The sequence below is a fragment of the Scatophagus argus genome, chromosome 3, assembly GCF_020382885.2.
Source record: "Scatophagus argus isolate fScaArg1 chromosome 3, fScaArg1.pri, whole genome shotgun sequence".
In the NCBI taxonomy this organism is placed as follows: Eukaryota; Metazoa; Chordata; class Actinopteri; family Scatophagidae; genus Scatophagus; species Scatophagus argus.
The window spans coordinates 5,924,640-5,948,449 of record NC_058495.1 but is presented as its reverse complement, the minus strand read 5'-3'; the positions used below and the strand labels follow the sequence as shown (position 1 = coordinate 5,948,449).

At 38.7% G+C, this 23,810-nt stretch overlaps 1 protein-coding gene across 5 annotated transcripts in view; it reads right to left on the bottom strand.

Annotated features, from left to right (window-relative positions):
- Positions 1 to 23,810, bottom strand: part of LOC124056003 (metabotropic glutamate receptor 4-like) — a 111,958-nt gene that overhangs the window by 56,561 nt on the left and 31,587 nt on the right. For 3 of the 5 annotated variants that reach the window (XM_046383036.1, XM_046383034.1, XM_046383039.1), the window contains exon 2: positions 5,750 to 5,966. In XM_046383036.1, coding sequence (XP_046238992.1) covers positions 5,750 to 5,966 — 217 coding nt within the window. Of the gene's footprint in view, positions 1 to 5,749; positions 5,967 to 7,648; positions 7,822 to 23,810 lie in introns of those variants that run through there. The other 2 variants (XM_046383038.1, XM_046383037.1) reach the window with 2 other exon arrangements.

Sequence of the window (23,810 nt, the reverse complement as noted above, 5' to 3'; positions counted from 1 at the left end):
AATTTGTGCAACATGCACCGGGTACTTCAGAATGAATTAAACTGCAACATCCCCCGGAACCTCCCCCACACCCTAATCCATTGCTTTGGTTTTCCACTCTTTTGATTGAATCGGCAACACAGCTTCTTTAATTTTCTTCTTCTTTTAAATATTTACTGATTTACATTTACATTACAAAGTAACTGCTCCCCTATGGGAAAGTGTCATCATGCCATTAAGGATAAGAACAGCATGATGTGACCTGAGGTACTGAGGTTAGCTACCATTTCTACAGAGTACAGTATCTTATACTAAAGATCAAAGTTCAAGCAGCAGTACTTTCTTCAAGAAAATTGGCTTTCACTTTATCTCTGCATTAAGAGCGACACATAACCATTATGTGAGTGACAGAAAGCCCCTGAGTGAAAGAGAGAGGAAAGCGAGAGAAGATGAGTGATGATTATTCAGTCACTGGCCTTGCCCAATTAAGCAATGACAAGTAATTGTTTAAACAAATTGCAACAGCACATATCTAAGGCACTCAGGGGTCATTTCCGTGATATCAAATAATAAATAAAGACATAACTGGCTGACACGCCATACACGGGTGTGAACTAGAGATTAAAAGGCCATATGGATAGAAACAGGACCATCGCTGAGTGTGCTGTGATCCCTTCCCCGGGTGACAGTGGTCATTTAGTATACAGATGTTCAAATGTCTCCTCTGGGTTATGACTAGCCTTTCTCTAATCTACTCTCCGCAACCTGCAATGTTATCACATTAATTTCCCTTAATTTAGCCAAATTGCAAGACTATTTCAATAGGGAAAGCCTGATGATATCCTTTGTTTCTCATTGTAATCAAATTTTGTAAAAAGACCAAAGCCAACAATGAATTGGTCTGACGTGGAAGAAATGCCTGTGTAAGCCTGATGAATCTGTATGTTATCAAGCTCCACTGCTGTCCAGAAACTATTAAAAACACATCATGTTTCTTACAATGAACATCGGCAACACAGTTCATTTGAAATTGAGCCCATTTATGCTGTCTTGATGCTGCAAATGCTCAGTAGTGCACCAAATGGATATCAGTCCACATAGTCCACATCACATCATGCACTAATTATTCCTGTCTGAGTAATATTTGCAATAAACTTCAGTGCCCAGCTTTTTGAGGACATCTGTATTTGATCCCGAAAGACCTTCTAATGAATCTAAAAAATCTTTGTTTGTAAGAATCAGTTAATTCAGTATATTTGTGCTCTACCTTCTTCTTTCTCTATTACTTTATGTTAGCAGGCATGACCTTGATTCAGTCTAATAATGTCTGTTTTCTATACCTATGAATAAATGACTCAGAAGCTGTGCAGAGTTGTTTGTGTTCTCCTTTCCTTCTTCATTTTACGTTCCACACATGCACTTAGTCATCCCAACTCTGTGGCTAATGCTTGTAATCCTCCTCATCAAACAGGGACAGCAGTTACTCCATTAGCAGGGTTTCTCATGTTGATGTCAGGCAGGCAATTGGTTTTCAAGGGAATCTTGTTAGGGTTCTTATTGACATTGTGTTTCATTAACTTGATTAATGACGTCTATTGGGGCATGCTCCACAGTAATCAACATCTCCGCTGAGAGGGGATGTCTGCAGTTAAGGATGGGACTCTCTGGGTTTCTTCAGCCCACACTTGACTGGTCTCTCCATGTCCTGTTTCCTTACTGAAGGCTGTACTCAAAAATAATCTTACATTCATAAATACCACGGTAGTAAGCAGTAAGAGACCATGAAGTAGATCCCACCTAACCATTACAAACTTTCCATTTTAGGAAGTATATGTGTGTTCCAGAAAGTACTTTGGAATTAAGGGAATAATGAATCTTCTTTCCGTATCAGCTAAGAACACTTAAGATACTCCTGCTAAATTATTTGGTGCTATACAGTAAGTCCTTATTCAGAGGCTCATTACCTCATTGTCTCAATGTTTGCTTTTGATTTTTTTTTTTACTGTTTAAATATTAAGGCAAGAACCACATTGCCAGGTGATGTTAATAGAAAAGGTAAAAACATATTTGTTCAATATTAGTTTTAAAACCTGTACATTTCACTCTCTTTTTAATGTATTACATTGTCAATAGGATAATCTCTGGATCATTTGAAAGACCATAGACACTTGCGAAGTTTCACACATCTGATGTTTACTCAAGTGGTTTTTACAAAACAAAACGATTTCTTTCTCTCTGTGTGTGTATTCCACATCTGCTCTTACATCTCTTCCTTTACGAGGGATCACATCCTGGGTCGGTACATGGGAGATATGAAGCTGCTCAATTCAAATACCCCAAGAAGGGGAACACTGAAGGCCACTAATTCCCAGCTCCAGGGGAGAGTGATACAAAAGCAGAGTTCAAAAATATGAAACAAAAAAACAAAAACCACCTGGAATTCATATTTACCTTTCATCATCTGCTTTTTACCCACAGTGTACTGAGTTATATTTGCTAATGCTCTTAAGGGAGAAAGCTGTGCTGGTGCATCTCCAAGCAGGTGGATGCTGGGTTGCCAGGGTTGGTGCTGTGGGAGCTGACTCAGACACTTTGCTTTTTCGGCTTATTTTCCTGGTGCATTTAGCTCGAAACAATGCTATCTGGCAAAGTAAGTCGGCAAGTGCTGCAATGAATTAGCAGCATATTTACAGTATTATATATCAACATAAAATCTTTCCAGTGTCAAGGGATTTGCTGGTTTAATACCCTAAGAGTACACTGTGGGAGCATTTCAATTAAGAGCTCAAACTGAATGCTAACCACTTGGCAGGGAAATATCTAATAAGTAATATCTGCTGCTTTTCATAGCCAATTAATTTGATTTGATACGTGTTGATAGGAGAGATGTGAATCCACTCAGAGGTGGAACAGACCTGGAATGAAATATATGCTAACTTTTACAAACCCTGATTTATTGTTGATGTATATAGAACTAATTTTACAAGCATAAATAGCAGTCAACAGGGATGTACGGTGTACAGAGTTACTGGAACATAAAGAACTCATGCAGACCGATAAACAGTACCATCAAAATATGTGCAAATCAGAAAAAGCAACAAGAAAACCACCAAAAAAAATAATGCTCAACACACTTACTTTACATGTTAATTTTCATTAAGTTCAACATGAAAGCTCACATTTAGTTGAAATGAGACATAACCTGATTAAAGCTGTATTTTATGCATGATCCCTATGTTAAGTTAGATGTTAATCATTGAAGTAAACTTAATGTATTTTAAATTAGTTATTCTGTCTCCTGTACTCAAGGTATTTATTGCATTATATACATTTACTCAACATGATAATAAAACAATAAATATGAGTCTTTTCACTGAATTTATGTAATCAAATTAAGTGTAAATTTTATGTAGTTAAAATACTTAACATCAAGGTTGTGAGCATAATTTTTATTTATTTATTTATTTTGAGTGTACAGATTGGGGCTTCAGTTACTGATCATTGTCAACTAATTCGTCAAGAAGTTTCCTTATTAATCAATTTTGTTCTACAAATCATGAATTTTTCTTGACCAAAATGACTAAAATGTTTGAAACTACTAAAATTATTGAAACAACTTGTGGCTTGGAATGTGTTCATATAATCCTTCTTCATTAATCCTTCTTTGTTAATGTTGGTTTCCATAAGCCCTGTGCGTATACGTGATGTGCATACAATAATTCTGCTCCTTTTTTCAGACAGCGTCAAGTTCAAGGATGTGGAGAGTGGACAAAGTTATTTTAAGTGATTTTAATTCCTCAAAAAAAGGAAGGAAAAAGCTGTGGAAGCTGTGGATGCATCGTCAGATAAGAATGATCACTTTGAGTTGTCTTGGATCGCTCTAAACATGACCTCTGAGTAGTCCTTTAATCTAAATCATGTAAGAGTACAGTATGCATGACAGTGTAGGTTATCTTCACTTTCTCACTCCCCATGTGTGACACTGTCAAATAATTGTACCTCAGCTTGTAAAGTATTCTACTGATCAGATAGCATCTTTCTATCAAGATCTCTGGAAACAATTTGAACAGACATGCGGTCGTGATAAAATCCCGAGCATGTTTTACCCACCACCACTTAATTCCCATCCCACAGCTGTGCCTGACTTGTGCCCAGCCATTAAGTGATCAGGAGTGACAGACATAATTGATGAGCAACCACAGCCAAACTAGTCTCATTCTGTCCAGGAGCAGAGCAAGCCAAAGACATGACTGGGGCACCTTTAAGTCTCATCCTTTTAATTACACTCAAACTTAGCCAACCAAAACACTCAAACTCCTTGAGAACTCCTTCAGCAGAGCAATGTCTTGAACAGGGGAAGACGATCCAAAACCTCATACATTAAGCCATAAGCCATCTGTTTGTCCAATTTAGCTCATTTTTCTGACTCTGCAGTAAAATGTTGACTGAACGTGTACATTTAGCTCCCAAGTTGATTTTTAAACAGATCTTGAGTTTAGTCCTTGGTTGCCTGGAATCAGGGATTTTGAGATTAAATCACACAGATATGATTCTGAAATCTGAAGTGTAAAAGAAAACAATTAATTAAAAAAATAAAAAAAAATGCATGAACTCGTATTAATAAATAGCAACTGACAAATCCTACATACTCTGTGACAGAGAATCTCCAGCATGAACTCACGTGCAGCAAACAACTGCCTACTAACACATTCAGCATTCCATCAGAAAACATGGGCTAGCTGAGGTTGTCTGAGCTTGTTTCTTGCAGTCATATATATTGATATCACACATACAGTCTGTGCTTGAACCAGAGAACCAAAACAATGAGATGAAAGACACCGGCACGGTGCTACAATGGACACAAACCAAAAAAAAAAAAGATCAATCGATTCTAAAATTTTGCAGTCGTCATCTCGTTTCAGGAGAGAAGAGTTTCATTTTAGCATGTCCAGCTATAACAGCAACCTTGGAACGCTTCACTCGCCCTTACAGGACTACACCTCAAGAACTTTATGATATATGTGAGTGAAAATCAGAGTGTGCAAATGTAAAAATTTATTCTGTTGCCTGGGTTGGCAAAATACACATTATACACATATCGAGTCTGTTTTCTCTCTTTCTTATTTGCACAGAACAATGGACAAAACAAGCTGCTTTCATTTACAGCTGGCAGTGAGCGTCACTTTCACTGGTTATCAGCTCTCACTAATTAACATTAATTCCAAAACCAAGTTAGTGGCCTGAATGAATTTTATAACTTTAGTGCCCCTACAAAAGAATGTAGCACAGAGCCCAGACTTTGACAGACTTTGTTTTAAAGTGCTATTTATATTGTTTTCCAGATTAAATATTTTACATGATTGTATTAGAGCAGCAGTAATGTGGCAAAGCAGGTTCAGTGCAGACACGGAGAGGACATTATAACTGGTGGCGAGAATAAGGTGTAAAAGTGAAAGTTTTGTAGAGCAGAGCTGTAGTAGATCTTTATATCTCTAAAGCCATTCATATCAGCAGCCAATCTGTGGTTGTGACAAACAGACATCCTGTGCCATCCTCTGCTGCATGCTGTGATCATGTGATCATACATGTTAAAGATTGCAATCGACCTTTGGATGTACCAGATTCCATCTAACATTTGACCTAACCAATTGATTTTTACTTGCATGTCTCTGAGCTTCACCGATTCTTGTACAGAAAGTTTGTAGGAAACAATAGCTTCCTGTGCCCAGTGCTACACTCACAGTAATGAGATAGTAGTGAGTGTACTCACCGTCCTCCCGGGACTTCTGAATGAAAGCATCGACGCCGCTTTCTCCGTAGTTCCCCTCTGAGGCTACTGTGGAGACGTAGTTCCAACGCATGGCCTTTACAATGTCCACCATGGCCTGGGCCTGGTATGTGTCAGGAGGCACCACGCGTGAGAAGAAGTCATAGCGGGTGTTGTCACTGAGCTCTGGAGCTGTGGAGGCGTAGCTCACCTGCGGTATCTGCACAAGAAAGAATATTGATAATATTATAAGCTTGAAATAGCTGCTAGTGAAAATAGTTTTGGGAAGGGAGTGAAGAATATAGGGACAAGACACCAGCAAAGAATTGAGAGTTGGAGAACCTTTCTTATAGTTTGTTCCACATGTGGTGCATGAGTTTTTACTCTGGGGACAGTAAGCAGACTTGGCTCAGACCATCTGAGAGTATCTAGACTGTTTGTAATGAAGCAGCTATTCAGCGACAAACAGGAAGCCAGTGTAAATACAGCTGAAAACATGGCTGGTCTTAGTGAGTCATCGAGCAGCAGCACTCTGAATCAGCCGCAGCTGTCTGATAGACCTTTTTGAGAGACCTGTGAAACTACCATTGAAATAGCAAAAATAATCACATTGACAAGTTTTAAATCCATAGCCTCATTCCTTGAATTCTTGAGGTGATCATAGGTTGATGGTATTAACATCGATAATAAAATGTAGGGTCCGTGACTACACCAAGATTTCTGGCCTGTTTTTTTTTTTATTATTAATTCTTTTATCCTACAAATACTGTACATTTTATAAACAGATTCACAGAAAATTCTCATGACACCCAACAAGCAGTTGTCCCTTTGAGATTAAAAACAGAGCGACTGATCCTGAACCCCCACCAAGTCTTTTAATGCCCAGACTCTCTGCTCCCTTATGGTGCAGCAGGCTGGCCAGGTCACAAGCTGAGACAATGAGCATGTCAGATTCATGAGAACGGGTCACCTACTGAACATAAATGAGTGTCTTAGCATAGCATGTTTTACACACTGCTGACTGTGCTTGCTTAGCTGAGCTTCTTTGATGAAAATGATTGAAATATTTATTTTATCATATTTCTTACATTTTCTGTTACTACTGAGTATTCAGTAGTAGCTTTTAGAACAGCAAAGCTTTATAAATGAAAGAAATTGCATCATGGCAGGCTTCTGTTGGTCCCATTGCTCTGAAAATTTTCCTGATGTGTGTGATGAAAAAAGAAAAATATTAAATAAGAAACTTAAATAGAAAAATAAGTAGGTCAACTAAAGAACAGAGCCCCGTCTTCAGCGACCATAATTTTAGATTTTCTAGTGGTACTTGTTGTGTTTCTCAACACAAGGGACTGTTTTCAGGGATTGCACCTTGTCAGTTGTTGCAATGGGTAAACTGTTTTCGTGTAAATGGAATTTTTCATCCCCGTGGCAAACACAGCGATTCACCAAACAGAAGGCAGGTGTGTTTCCTGGTAATGATACACAATCTGCCTTTTTGATGAGGATCTGTCATCACGTTCTTGTGTTTCTAAACAAAATGACGAAAAGATGCACTCAAACATGATCCTAATGAAACAGCTCTTTATTGATGCATCTTAGCTACATGCAGCAACAGCATTTCATTTTATTAAACCTCACCTAGATGAACACCACTGTGAGGTGAGCACCCCCCCCCCCACCCCACTGTCTCCTGCGACAGACACTTTATGATGACGTGGCCTGCGAGAAAGCGTCAGGAAAAGAACGACTATTTGTACACATGTACACGCGGGTGCACATACACACACACACACACATATTATTAAGTGCTTGGTGACTTGTTTGGCTTGGCGTGCGCCATGGACGCTTCGGCGTCGGAAACACGGCCCGGCGCGTTCCTCGCTCAACACAACCACAACTCACCCGTGACAGTTTTCTCCCCGGTCCAGCTTCCAGGCGCGTATTGAGGTACCCACTACTCGTCCCACTCTTCATCTGTCCGTTTGTAAAGACTCTGGTCCTTCATACACTCACGTACAGGTACTCACCTGCACTCCCCGTCTGGCTCCACTACTCCTCTGCGGAAGCGCGCTCCGCTGCAGGGGCGGACTTTATCGAGCACGGGGCAAGGGGGCACGTCCCACTGCACTCAAGGGTGTTTGTATTTATTTATGGTATTGGAGTATTTGTACAAAGTTATTGTGTACTGTGTGAATACATGGTGTGTTGGTACATGAAATGGTGCATTCTTTATTTTGGTATCGATTTATTATGATTAATAATATTCTGTGGACCATTATGATTCTCGGTGATCCCCTCGATAATGGTTTGAACCAATTGGGCTCAACCAGCAGCCCTATTCAAGGGTGCTTCATTTAGCTTTTGGGCACCTTGGAGAGAAATACTATGATCTGTGAGTTTATGCTAGCACTGTTTTGTCTGCTCTAAAACTGTATTTAGAATATTTTTTTTTCCTGGCACCTGAAGCTTCGCTGCCTCCTGTTTCAAACCTCTTCCACCTGAATCTGAATTTGCCTAGATCCCTTTATTCGGGGAGACCACTTTGGTCCCTCACAACCACTGTGACCCAAATTGCTTCTTTGGGTAAAATTATACATATAAAGATTTTAAGTTTTTGTCTGTGATACACTAGACATATAAAATCATAATACAGACAAAGGAATAATACATTTAAAAAAAAAAAGATCTAACTTGAGACTGATGAGTATGTATGCAACCAGTCATTTATATAAGTGCATTGCATTTGGGGTTAGAAATATTAAGACATTACTAAAATCAGTAAAACAGTAAGTATTTAGACATAAGCCATGTGTTTAAATGCCTAAAACACTAGGCACAATTATTTACAGTGTCCTGAGTGGACTAGAGAACAGCAGAAGTGCCTGCAACAGTTGAACTGGGTCAAAATTAAGAGATATGCCTCTTCTCTATGTAAATCCTTTCATCGTGTTCACCAAAAGTTTACCAGATTACATGAGAGCTTCAGAGTCTACTTCCATTTTTTAAAAATCCACTTATAATGAAATTGAGACAGGAGAGATGAATGAATGTGTACACAGTATTTTAGTAAAGTAAGTGCAGTTAAGATAATGAGTGTTATATCTACAATAAAATCTTCACTTCACAACTATCCCATCAGTCATACATATAGTAAGGGCACAATAGCCTTTGATCATAATTCAGAGCAGGTCAGAATCACTAGGGAAAGTTGGTGTTTTTATTTTCTGTCATGATTGCAATGTACAAAGGATATGGATGAGCTGTTCACAGCTGGAAAACATGAAAATAAATAATGAAAAATAATGTAATATTAAGGGATTTTAAAAATCTTCATTTTAGTTACTTAGAATGAGACTTTTATGTTTATATGTTTCTACAATAGCCCAAAACAGACAAGTGTGTTATGTGTAGGTTGTTTTAAAGTAAAATCAAATCAAACCAGTGATTTTAATATGTAAACCTCTTTCAGGGAAGAATCTGTACTGATTTCTTAGACCTATTCCATGAAACAAAAAAGAAATGTTTTCCCTATTTCTTTGGTACAAGGGGTTTGTTTCTGGTATTTTACGTCTCCTCCACAGCAGCCCCATCCACTCTTGTCCAACCAACCCCAGCTCGGTTTGAAATGTATTCATCAAGACAGGTCACCGAGGTACTTCACTTCAGTACCAAGAACCCAAGATGATTCCTTAAGCTTGCCTCAGCAGGGAAAACCATGAAATAATGTTATGGAAAACATAGTCATGGAACTGCGTGTGAACAAAAGCTACCGATTGAGCTTATTGAGGGATTAAAAAAAGAAAAGACAGAAAACACTCAAGTAACTCAAAGGATCCATTTAGAGAAGTGTTAAGTATTTTCACAACAACTCTTTATCAGTGTTGGTGGCATTTCTAATAAGGTCTACAGGCATCTCTGTAGACCCTTTAAACACTTACCAGTGTTTTGTTCAGTGGAATTAACCCCACACACATGGCGTATGTGTCCCTGTAATCCACCTGCCCTTTTCTTGTTCCCTCCCATATGAAGGACCACAAAGAGACAGGTAAACAAACAGATGGAGTATGACTATGAGCCCTACAAAATAGCCACATGGACCTGCACCAGATAATTAAGGGTTTCTTCACATTAAATTGAGACAAATCAGACAAGGTGGTCTGCTGAATATTGAATAACTCTTAAGTTATTCAAAATGATGCATGGACTATGTGTTTACCCTGCATCTGAAAAGAACAACAGCTCATTATTTGAAGGGGGTTCTACAGAAAATAAATCATAAAGCAAAATTGAAGGAGTATGTATCCCTGCCTGACATGTGATTTTCTCATCTATGACACCCAGCATGTTCTCTGCTGAAGTGCAGCAGAGTGCAAAGCTGTTTAATTGTTGTGACTATGCACAGATACAGTTCTGAGCCAAAAACAGCAGATTTCTGTAACAATGTGTCAGTTGCTGTGAAGGTGACAAGTTGCTGTTTGCTGACAGAAATGTGCAAATTTTCAATCTTTACCAGAATAGTGCATGATCTTTCTCATCACTGTTAGTTTGTAACATTTAGTACCTGAATTTGTGAATGCAGTGGGAAAACGCTTGCTAAACTAATTTTAGAAAACTACTTCTGCATTTGTTGGGATCACACACCACTGGAAGGTGGTATGATTTTGACTGTAAAACAAAGCAAAACAAAGGTCCTAAAGCCTCTCTCAAAATTATAATTTGGCACAGAAATAGTGTAGTGCATCTTTTTATGTTTTGCAGCATCATTTAAGGCCTTTAGTGACTGTCTGGTGCCACATTTATCCCAACTGCTGTTTGCTTTGTTGAGCATCCTGCAGCGATGAGGAGCAACTTAATGATGATAATGCTGGAACCCAAAGTGTAGGTGCAGTATTTTCTGTGCAAATTATTCCAGAATGCAAAATAGCTGACTCTATTTGCATCTGTAATTCAGACACCTGACAGATCCTTGCAACCTGCAGTGGGGCCCAAATGCACAGCATCTGCTTCAATCAAGTTGCATTTGGAAAACGTGGGTGGATAAACATCTCTTATCCTTACTACCTGGTAATCTCACTTCAACACAGAAGAATTCTGGCTTCCAATATACATAAACTAAGCCAAGCTGTGTTCCTCTATGTCCTAGCCATATGATAACAGGGATACACTGAACTGAAAAACCAATGACTTGTATTCCAGCGTCTCAATTTGCAGATTACATATCAGTTCTACAACAAATCATGTTAGTAATGTCCTGTGGAATTCTTATTCTAGTATCACTGTGTAGCTTCTTTGAGTTGTTTGTCTCAGACCAGCATATAAAGATGTACTTGCACACACTCACATTTGATACAAATTCCTGACAATAGTTTCACTCTGTTCCGCTGATTTACAGCTGTAGGTAATGCTTAAAGGTACAAGGAATTGAAGTAGCTTATTTGACTTTGTAAGACACCAGTTTGCTCAAATAAATCAAAGTTTGTGGTGCATTTTTTTAAATTTGTATATAAATGAATGTAAACAGCAGCATCATGGTGGTGACAGTAATATGGTCGATATCTTCAAGTTAAAGTTTGACATCAAGATGTAAACACAGAGTCCATCCCCACAAAAAACACACACACACCCCATAACTGGCAACCTTAAAAGAATCCTTACAGTGAGAGATATATTTAAATTCCTTTTTGGTTAACCAGAAATACAAACCTTACCCAGGGAGAAGTTGCCTCAAAAGGATCATGACTGCCAGCTGACGCAACCTACCCAACCAATTCCAAACCATTTGGAAAGTATGATCCATTTACATGCCAATTGTGTAAACATATGCAACTGGTTTAGAATTAGAATTCTCCATTAAGTCCTAACTGGACTAGCATGATCCCTATCCTGAATCTCTTTCCTCTGCTCCTGGGGCAGGCCAGCTGGTCTAATTGAACAGTCAAAGGTTAGCATATGATTAAAATCTAATCAGTTCACCTTTACATCCAAATGGATATTTGTGTTAAATTTGAATAAATTCCCTTAAGACATTCATGAGGTATCATGATCACAAGAATGAGATGGGCGGGCATATGGATAGCCAGCCCAAAAGCATAATCCCTCTGGCCACAGCTTTCACCAGTGTGGAGGCAAAATCATTGCTCACATATCAGATCTCGGGACCATTAAACACAAGGCACCCCTCAGGTAAATATAGAAATTGTGAAGACTCTGTATTTTGCACTTTATAAATAGTATGAATTACACAAGATTGTAGAACATAAATCTTTCATCCCACTGTCCAATTTTAAACTTTAATCTTCTAATATATTTAATGATGTCTGTGAGTGTATTCAAAGCTTTGTGCTTTTGTTAAATCTGGCCATGTTTTTGTGTGTCATGTGCTTCATTTTGTCTGGCTATGTTTCATTTCTTTTTTTCCACTGCTCTACTCAGGTCTCTCTTGCAGCAGAGATGATAAAACAAAGGTCATTTAAATTACCATTCACTATGTACTGACTCAGAAGTAACATGAGGGCTTTATTAAGTGAGCTTTATTGAATTTTCCAGTTGATCACATTGCTCAACATGTTTTTGGTTCATGATAAACATCTCTTTTGTACAAAATTGTTGCAAAATGAAAATTATCCTTCAGTTGTTCTGAGGCGGGATTGCCCTCCCAGCCTCCTCATTAGATTAGCATATATTTCTCACACAGTAACATGAGAACATTTTGGGAAACATGTCTTTACCTACATCAACAACATTTAGCAGCTCTGCCTGCTGTCTTAAGGCAAGTGTAGAAACAGTCATGATAATCCAACACTAAAACATCTGCCAGGCTCCAAAGTCTAAATAGTTAAAGGTTTGTTTTAGTACTCCATGAACAGTGGGTTTTGGGATTGTTTCACTCGGTGTCGGGGAGCTGCAGAACAGCAGAGCTCAGAGTGCAAAAAGCTCCTCAGTCTCACACAGCAGGGGTTTTGTGTGTTGGCTGCACTACAGAAAGGGCTGCATTATACCTAAGAGTCAGTGGGCAAAACAGCAGAGTATTCACTATATTCAGGCAGAGATAATGCCTGCAGTTTTCTGCTCCAGCTTCACACACATTATGTTTACTAAAAAATACAACATCTAATTTTCATTGTTTTACTATATAATGGCCAGTTGCGACTGGAATAGCATGTGCAATGAAAACAACAATAACTATAATTTTTGTTTTCATGCATACTCAACATCTGCAGACATAGAGACACACATAATTATTTCATTCGCATAGCTTCTTAATGCAATTTGTGGCCTGAAAAGAAATTTGGGTCTGGACATCGCCTGCAAACACAAAGAGCAGTATTTTAAATTTTGCAGTGAGAGCTGGCAGTGAACTCCTTGAGTCAAACGCACCACTTCACTATCCAGGCTTTCTACTTAATTGGCATCAGCTGCTGTTGACACTGAGGGGAGATTAAAGTTTCACTTTGTTACTGTCAGGGTAAGTGGAGCAGCAAATAGCTGAGCCTCCTGAATAGAAAACCAATTCCTCCATAATGATATAACAAAACAGATTCTCACTGCGCTGGGAATGATCAACATAGCACTGAACACAATGGGGACATTTGGCTATGAATCAGGCTGATGCAATGTTAAGTTCCTGTATAGTAGTGGAAATTCATTATCTCAATTATTTTCTTGGACTTTGATAAAGGCCTCATTTCTTCTGCCCTCTGTGTTTGCATGTTTATTCTGATGCTCTGCATCCTCATAATGGCTTTAGGTCAACAGTTAATTGAGCTTAACTGGTAAACTGTGAGCCTAGGTAATGGTGCCTATCTTCAGTGTAGACCAGGGGTCAGCAACCCGCGGCTCTAGAGCCGCATGCAGCTCTTCAGCGCCTCCCTAGTGGCTCCCTGGAGCTTTTTCAAAAATGTATGAAAATGAAAAAAAAATAGGGGGGAATATATATTTTGTTTTAATATGGTTTCTGTAGGAGGACAAACATGACACAAACATTCTTAACATTTTCCAATGCTGTAAAAATGTTTATAATAAATATTAAATTTCAACATTTCTGTCAACGACGATGTGCGTCATAGCCTGCGACACACGTTTCAGCGCGGCGCGGTGCCACGCAGGTGACTGTTGTAAACAAACCGGCGGGTGTGTCATGGGCCATGGATCCCAAAGAGGAAAAGCGAAAGATAGCTGATGAGAACAGAGGATTCAAGGAAGAATGGACCGAATCATCTGCTTTCATTGCCTTCATGTTTGCTTTGTAATGAGAAGTTGTCAAATAACAAAAAGAGTAATTTGGAAAGACATTTCCAGGGAAGGCATGCTAAATTTGCAGCAGAACACCCAGTTGGGAGTGAGAGGAAAAGTGCGATTGCTTTACTTTTGGAGAAATTAGAGGAGCGCAAAGATAGATTTAAGAAGTGGATTGCATCTCCAAACTCCACTTCTGCTGCTAGTTTTGTTGCAACCCGGGAGATAATAACGCGTGGAAAACCGTTCACAGATGGTGAGTACATGAAGGATTCATTCATCAAATTAGTCATTTTGGTAAGCTAATATAGCTAATATACACTTACAGCCTGTGTTCCCTTCATACAAGGCTTATATAAGGCTTTTAATTTTTTTGCGGCTCCAGACAGATTTGTTTTTTGTTTTTTTTGTTCAATATGGCTCTTTGAACATTTTGGGTTGCCGACCCCTGGTGTAGACTGATGCTGCCATGCAGTATGGACATATTGTCCACTATGAAATGTTTAACCCCATGAGCCTGATGCTAAAAATCTCAGAGCATGCTTTAGACCTTTTCATAATATTGCCATCTCTCAGATTTGACCTTTACTGTTTTGACATTCAGCTGAATTGAGGGGAGAAGGCAGACCCAGTAACATTAAGCTCATCCTGCTTTGTCTTCCACAGAGACTGACATCATTCCTACTTCAATCATGCAGATCACTCTGGGGAACCAAAGTCTCGCCACTGCCTGCTTCAGCTCTACTGAAGTGACGGTAACTCTTCAGTTCAAACAGGATCTGAACTGAGGTGAACCTGCTGGTGATGTGACCGTTAAGGCTAAAGAAGGGTGAAACATTTGCCTCAAGATGTTTGTCCTTAGAGCTAGAAAAATCCCATCTCACTCAGTCATGTAGGAAACACTCTACAGCTGGCTTTGTTTATAAAATATGGAAAGGAATGTTCCTAACAACTAATTTCTATGATGTCTAATAAGTTGAAACTTCAGCAACTAGTTTCTAAGAAAAAAAAAAACACTCAGACAACAGACAAAATTGCACACAATTTAACTTGTGATCTTGAACACTGTCTAAAATAATACTGTGTGTATTATACAATAGGAAAGGATGCTTTTTTCAAAAAAAAAAATGAAGCAACATTTAACTTGGAAGACATTACATTTCAGTATAAATTATGCCAATGTGTGATTAAAAGTTGCAGGCCTAAATTAAAGACAGTTAAGCAAATAACTGACGTGGAAGTCTGAATTCCACTACTTGACTTTGATTGAATATTTGTTGCTCACCATTAATGTTCTTCAGTGTGCTGCATACAAAATCAATAATCATTGTCCATAAATCTCCATACAGACAAACCTTTCACCAATACAACAACACAGCAATCGCCTACTGTAGAAAAAACTAAAGACTTCTTGTAACAGAGATATGGTTGCAAAAAATGAGCAACCCAGATATTATTAGATAGTAAAATGCTACTTTTCACGCTGAGGGTGTGTGGGTGTTTGTGTGTGCATATCTGTGCATGCATGTTGGTTTTCAGTTGAAGGACTTTCCACATATTGATTTTTATGTCACCTTTCTGCTCTGCATGCTGAGATCAGCTCTACAAGTTGTCATCCCTTTGATTTTGTCTGGAATTATAATGAGACAAATGACCTTACTGTTACTGAGCAGAGCTTTGTGGCTGACCTGCGATTGTATTTAAATTCTAAAAACAGCAACATAAATCTTATTCACTGCAAACCAAAAACTGGCTGATGTGAAGTTTTTCTTTGTTATCCCTATTGCTCCTGTATCATAGAGCTTTTTGGAGCTACTCCAGGAATTTACTGAAAAAGTTCCCAAAGGGAAATCCGCTTTGTGCTGCAAGAAAAGCTGAACATGCACAACTTTTAAATGTTATTTAAACCTGTGGCAGAAGCCCACAGACCGCTTAATGAGCTCTTCAATTCTTCCACCCTGTGAAGGAAGAAGTCAATTAACCCTAACAATAATGACAGATAAATCAAGTTGTCACAGTGCAGAAACATTTAATGTAGTTTATTGTTTCAGCCTGTAAGCGAATGCTGTTTCTGTTTATGGCAGTCAGTGATAATGTATCTGTGCTAAAGCATATATACTCCAGCTTAAAAATGTGTCCCACTGAAGGCAACTCTTCCATTGCACAGTAACTGGTAGAGTGAAAATGTAGTGTTGGTTTAAATAGATTTTTGATTGTAATCAAGCACTGCTAGAGCAGAGTGACAGTGCAGGGTACCGTTATGGAGTCACAGTGCAATCATCATTCCTCTAAATCTTTGGCTTCCTTTGCTTTAAGACTTCTTTGGGAGGTGGTCTCTTTTATGTAAATCTGAAAAAAAAGGTTTTCCGATAAAGAAAATATGCCTTGTCATGCCTTGGGAGAGCTTTGAAAGAGTTACAGTTTGGATGCCATATTTGGTCCTTTCAGTTGTCTTCAGTGCACATACAGGAGCAGCTGTCTTTTGCATGAACAGCATTAATGATGCAACAACTTCACACACTGAAATAAACTCTTGTGTCTTTTATTGATTTATAGTTTAGTATAAGAAAACAGAGATACTGAGAAATATCCATCATGAATTACAAGAGTTCAAAGGTTTCCACAGCCCAAGTAGTTGTATTTCCACTTGAGTACAGCATGTAGTTCTTCCTACCAAGCTTGCATGTTGAAAAGCTCCAATCTATAAAGTTCATACCTTTTGCTTTTATCCTAATATACAGGCAAAAAAATCCTTGATATTACTAACAACGTATTCCTTACATATATGTCAATATAGTACCACAATGCAAAGTGAAGTGGTTCTTGCTGAAAATTCAGTTTCCATAACAAGGGTTCTCTCAGGTCCCTTTGGATATCTAAGATGCTCCAAGTTTCTTTGCAGCACTTCTCATCTGTGCTAAACATAGCATGCCCCATCTGCTAAAGACTTTATGACAGAGTGTGTGAGGAATCGACTCTCTGCTATCTGGGTCTCTATCTCTCTGCTCTCCTCTCTGTGTGCACCAGAGACATCACCTCTAGTGACCCTTCATTCAAGTTTGCAGAAAACATAAGCCAGTCCATCGATGACACATAAGAGCTGACTGGTGTTTTAAGGGAGCCAAAAACAAGGTAAGGCAAGTTTATTTATATAGACCATTCAACCACAAATTTAAAAAACTACTTCAAAAATAAGACATCAAGAAATTGTATTTAAAAAGAATAAGCATAAAGCAAAAACAAGCACATAAACATCTTAAAAATGAACTATATTTATGAGCTGACAGTTTTAGCAGACCTTCACTGGAGAGGAGCACAGAAACCAAAAGCTGTTTCACCTCTCTTGGTTTTGATCCTGGAAACACCAAGCAAACCTGTCCCAGATGACCTGAGGGGTCTTGACGCTTTGTAAGGTACAGAGATGTATTTAGGCCCAAGATCATTTAGTGCTTTATAGACGTGTAATAGGATTTCAGAATCTATCCTCTCACACATAGGAAGCCAGAGCAGCAATTTTGCTCCACTTTCTTGGTGTTAGTGGCAGTAGCATTCTGTATGAGCTGCAACTGTCTGAGTGATTTTGAACTAAGACCTGTGAAGACACCATTGCAGTAACCTAGCCTGTTGAAAACAGATACAGAATAAGTTTTTCTGTATTTTGTTTAGACAGAAATCCTTGCTATGTGGAAGTAGGCTAATTTTATAAATGTATTTACATGACTGTTGAAATTTAGGTAAACAACCATAACTACACCAAATGTTTGCTTAGATTCAAATCACCAATTGACACAAAGTAGTCCCTGCCTTGTAAGTATGATTTGAATCAATTTAATGCAGTGCCCCAAAAGTCCCTTCCACTTCTCTAGTCTATTGAACAGTATCTCGTGGTCAATTGTGTTGAATGCAGCACTGAGAAGCAGTGAAAATTTTGATGCATCACTGCTCAAATGAATGTTATTTGCAGTCTCACTGTGCTGGTCCGATTGAGATGCTGTGGAGTGACATTACAGAAACTGTTTCACACCAAGAAAACATTAAGTTGCTGATAAACAGCTTTTTCATTTTTCTTTCTGAGAAAATATAGGCTTGTTATGGGTCTGTAGTTGTTAATTAATAAGCATCCAGACTCTTTAAAAGAGGTTTAATAACTGCGGTCTTTTGGGCTCTTGGGAAAAGGACTGACGCAAGACATCTACTGACTATCTGTACATCCTGTGAGATGCAGTTAAAAACATCTTTAAGGAAGCTTAAGGGCAGAGTGTCAAGACAGCAGGTAGTAGGCCTGAGGTTAAAAAATATTTCTGACAAGGTTGGATAATCTACAGGGTGAAAATGTTCCCAATTACCTAAAGTGGTCTTATGTGGAGACAGAGGTGACATCGGCATATTGCTTGAGAGAGAAATGCAGAATCTTTGTCTTATTGTTTGTCTCTGTTTGTATTTTATCTGTGACAAAGAGGTGAAGTGATTGTAGGACTGGGTGGACAGCTGTTCAGCAGGGACTGATTGCTGAGGGACTTGTCAGTCTGTCAACGACTGTAAATATGGTGTGTGCATTGTTGTTATTTTTATTAATAAAACATACTGCCTCACCGCTTTCAGTTCTAAGTTATCAAAATAATGTCTCTCTTTATAGATGTCATGATAAACCTGGACTGTGGTTTTGTCTGTCTTTCTGTTGGTTTTTTTGGGTTGGGGGGGGCTTTTATCAGTGTGACATTCCTCTTGCTTTTTTTTTTTTTTTTTTTTTTACAATAGGCAACTTTGATCTTCATCAAACAATGGCAGTAACACTGGAACTGAAATTGTTCAGTGCACAGGTGTTTTCATTGATATAGCACTTTCTGTTAGGTTTCTGCTGAGTCATAGTCATTTGAAAGAAATGTAATGATTGGAAAGAGAGTGAGGACAGCCACCATAAGAAATGTGTGGGCCTTTTCAAATAATTAGATCAAAAATGTGCCCCTTCATCATGTGTTGAATCTCTTATATCCTGGGAAAAGTCCAAAATTGTTAAGGATGTAGAAATATTTTTTAGCCCTCCATCTTTGAGACTATCAACATTAATATTAACATCACTCAATACAATCAATACATACAAAGACAGTAGTTCAGTACAGTAGTCAAAAAAATGTGCACTGTAATTTGGGGGCCTGTAAAACATATTCAAAAAATTCTAATTTACCAAGTGATAAATAAAGTTGCCACTCCACTTCCTTTCCTATGCACTGTAGCCTCACTGATAAAAGTTTGGGGCAACTGTTTCAATTAAAGCTGCTTCACTATTGTTTTTGTTTAACCAGGTTTCAAGGTTATTTTGCTAACGAAACCTTTAATTGCCTACCTTGTGATTTGCCAGACTTGATTTTTAATAAAGCTGGGTTTAGTGTACTAAAGCCATTGTCTCACACAGTCTGTGGCTGTGCATTGTGAGTACACTTTGTTCCTCCTGATGCTGGTCAAAAGAGGCATCGAAGACTTCGGAGCGGTTCCTGTGGTGGGCTGTATGAGCAGCAGGTGGTGCATACTCAGTGAGCAAAGTTATGACTGCAGTGAGTTAACACACTGGCTGCGCTGCAGAAAAGGAGAATTTATGAAAAAAAAAAAAAAAAATTCCACAGCAACATCTCTGTAATCAGTGATGTGGGCACAGAGGAGCAGTTTAAATTTCTTGCGACAGCAGGATGATAATATCTCCAGTCTGACCACAGAGGATGTAACTCCAGCACCATTTTTGGCAGCTTGCTGTGTCACAGTCAGTCCTGGTCCAGTCCTACAGATCCATCATTGAAAACATCGTCACACCATCCATCACAGTCTGATATGGCTCTGCCTCCCACTGCTACAAGTGAAGCATGTCATTCAAACCTCTGAGGGTGTTATACAGTCCGGGCTGCACTGCATCACACACACGCACACTTGCACAATAACAGAGTAAGGAAAAAGGCAAAGAAGATTTCTGCAGCCACTGCCACCCGGGACAGCCACCTGTTTCACCCATTTGGTTCTCTCAAATCACACACATGGGCAGACACTCTTCTTTTCAGATATGAGTCCAAATGTACCGATGCTTCACACCCTAAATGTTTACATTATCACCCCAGGCCGGTGGTTCAGATAAATGTTAGAGAATATGATGATTTTCAGCAATTAAATTCATTAAACAAAGCAGCTGTCAACTCACAGGGGCTCACAGGCTTTTTAAGCACCTTTTGATAGGGCAACAAGTCAGACTATTGAGTGGCTACTTCACATACGGCAAAAATTAAATGAACCACGTGGAAAATTATTTCTGTGGCAAAAAAATTAAACAATTTGTTCCTGAGGTGATTTGACTATATATTTTACAAGATTTTGTAGTGGCTAATGTCTCCATTTTGTTTTACTTTAACCTCAGATCAAGGTGGACAAAAGACTAATTATTAAAAACAGGCTCCATTTAATTGTCAGAGGAAGCCATCCTTGTGAGTCAGTATGCTTTGCACCAGGGCCCGAAATTAGATAAACTAAATGGGATGCAACCATCATTTATGTTATTAATTACACTTGTGCTTTTCCTGGATGACAAGTCAAGATCCCTGCTGTGAAAAGGGCCTATAAAGGTGAGCAGCACATACATTTGCCACTGAGATAAGTTATAACTACAATTAAAGAGTGAATTTAACATCTGTGCAGTTGTTAATTCCTTCACTGGTCACACGTTGACTCTCACAGTAGCAGTCCTCAATTTTATTCGCCCAAGTGAAAAATACACAGACAAGCTTGAATTGTTTCCAGCGCTTAAACTTCAATTCAAAACCAATCCGAGCAGTCGGGGTACAAAATTTCACACCAGTCACATTCATTCATGTGTCCTGTTTCACAACATACAGCACATGGGGGATGCCTCTGCTGTGCATGGCTGATCATCTGTCACCAACACTGATGCAACCGGTAACACATTGACGTGGCCTCTCGCATGAAGAAAAATAGCCACAAGCGTAAAAGATAGCCCCCCCCCCCCCCCAACCCAGTGGTAGCCATTGGTTCTCATGTCCTCTGAGACATACAGCAACAACACACCATTGGAAACAATAACGTGATAAAGCACACACACACACACACATACTTTGCCAATAAGTCCACCAGGTAACTAGTGAGGAAAAAGTTTTAGGGATGGTTTAGGGCCAGATGACCAGAATCACAAGTTTCAAGAAACAGAATTATACAGATGTAATTTTAATCCGCTCCCCCTTGGCTTCTAAAAGACCCACAAGCTTCCAACAAAATATCTTATCATATCACATCTTTAATAAAAGTTATTGATACATTACAACAACTGGTATAACTTATTAATCATGATTATAAAATAATAATGAAGGAAATGAGCATCCCTCTGTCCGGTCACTTTCTCTGCAGCTTACTACAACCCAAGAAAAAAACACACAAGCCAATAAAATTCCACTTAATAACACAGGTTCCGACTGTCCTCATAAAGACCTCAAGATATCATCAGCATCCAGCCATCAATGTTATTACACCGCTGGGCTTAGAATGACAAGAAGTGGTAAGATATTTTTCTTGGTCCTAAAATATTTTTTTTTTCAAACAGGGCAGACCACTAAGCTGTACAGAGTGTCACAGTTACTGCTCCTTGAAAAGGCACTTTGCTTGTTCGTCATTCTTTAATCTGCCTGACTTTAAACACAGAATCTTGAGTGAATCAGGAGTCTTATCAGTACTGGCAGGTTATGTTGTGAGGTTGTTTTAACCTTTTGTGTGGGCTTGAATCTGAACATCTTCAGTGTTCATTTCAACTTGCAGCTATCCATCCAACAAATGAGAGTAAAAATGGAACAACTGCATTTAAAATTCTATGTGATGTTCTTTTCTTTAATGTTGATACGCCATGTTCCTGTAAAAACAAAACATGCAGCAGTCTTCCTTTGCTTCAAACATAAAAATGGCAACAAGTCTTAACATCTCATCAACATCTCTGCTGCATATTTAAGTAAATGTGCTGACATACAGCACATATACAAACTGCGTGTGTTGTGATCACAAATGAATTTAAAGATTTTCTAATCTTTCCACCACACTTATGTGAAATAAAAACATAAGTGTTGGTCACATTGAAATTGAGAGTTAACAGTTACAAATGACTTCCTAGTAACATCAGCTTCAGTATTTCTGGTCAATAAACTTTTACGGTGCTCTTTTAAAACAACTGGATATGCACAACCACTCACAAGACCACTGCCGTAACTGTAATATGGTGGTTCAGGTAACCATGAACCACTTGTAGTTTGTCCAGTTGTTTTGGAATACAAGGACAAAATACTTCTAATTACAAACGCCATAGTCTTAAGTTGCTAAATTCCTAAGTTCTTAACATGGATACAAACAAGTACTGCCTTCATACTGTTTGAAACACAGGGAGACCATGCAAACTCCGTACAGAAGGGCCCAGACCGGGATTCGAACCCTCTTGCTATGAGGCAACAGTGCTAACCACCGTGCCACTAGTGCATAAATATCCTAAAATGAATCTCATAAGATGTAGTGAGTCAAATAACAGTTAGTTTGCCTGTTTGTCATTTGGGATGTATAACTGAAACCATGTGTGTTTTTTTTCTCAAGTAATTGCAATAAACCACAATTAGAAATGGCCTTAATAGACATTCTGGCCTGTAATAACTACAGGTAATACAACAGACAATAACCATATGATAACATCTGCATTACATCAGTAACAGCATAAAAGTTTCCAGTTTAGAATTCAGTCACACAAAAAATATAGAGTTAATGCCATTTCCACCTCCACTTTAAGCATGGTCTTTTGAAAATCTGTCCATCACTAATTCATCACTGAATGAATTGCAATTGAATTAATTCAGCAAACCAACACTGCAGTATCTATCTCAACTAAGTAGTTCTAAGTATAAAAGTTTTCATTATTTATTATTTTCTTCTTTTCATATGATGGGTAGCTGCTTGCTGTTAATGGTGAATAAATTGGGAGTGCAATAATAAAAAGTTCTTCCCATGATTTTCATTAGTATGCAGGGTGCTGATGGCAGCAGCTGTGTATTTGTTAACAAGTCCACACTGAGTCTGCAACGCAAAGGTAAAATGCATTAAAAAGACTTGGAAAAATCAAACTAATGGAGGGATACTTGCGGGTTTCTTTCTCCTTTCTTTAATAGGTCAGCTATAAAATCAGGCCCATGGCCAGCTTTTGCCTTGATTGTGATCAGGAGTAAATGGGGGAGGTAAGAGCACTGTGGCTTATAGTTTTTCACACAGTGAAACTCACACAAAAATACAGGAAATGACAATGTGAACTTCTTGGTGAACAAGCAAAAGACCTAAAATATCAAACCATATATATTTCAACCTGTCATTGACAGCAAGATCTGTTACATTTTTATAAAGATATGTAAAGGGAGTGAAAAACTGGATAGTCCTAACTGAGCTGTCAAACTAAAAGCTGATTATCTTCATTAAGTGGCCAGATGACAGTTATCGCCAGCCCAATTATCCATACCACATATCTGTCATCCTGCCGGAGAACCTGTCTGCAACCCGCAAGAGGCATAACTCCCACATTGTAATTTATAAACTCGTTTAGTCCAATCTCCAGGCTAAAGATCAGGCTTCCCCTTCAGCTGAGGATAAACCATGCAGAGTCTTCTTTACTGACTCTGCCCCTGTTGCTTTCCTTTTGTTGTTTAATGAATAAACGGCTCAATTATTGATGATCTCAGAGTTCCTTAATTATTAAAATGTGCCTGTAGTTGAAAGCATTGCTGGGGTTAATGTGGGTGATATAGCAGCTTGGAGGGGAAAA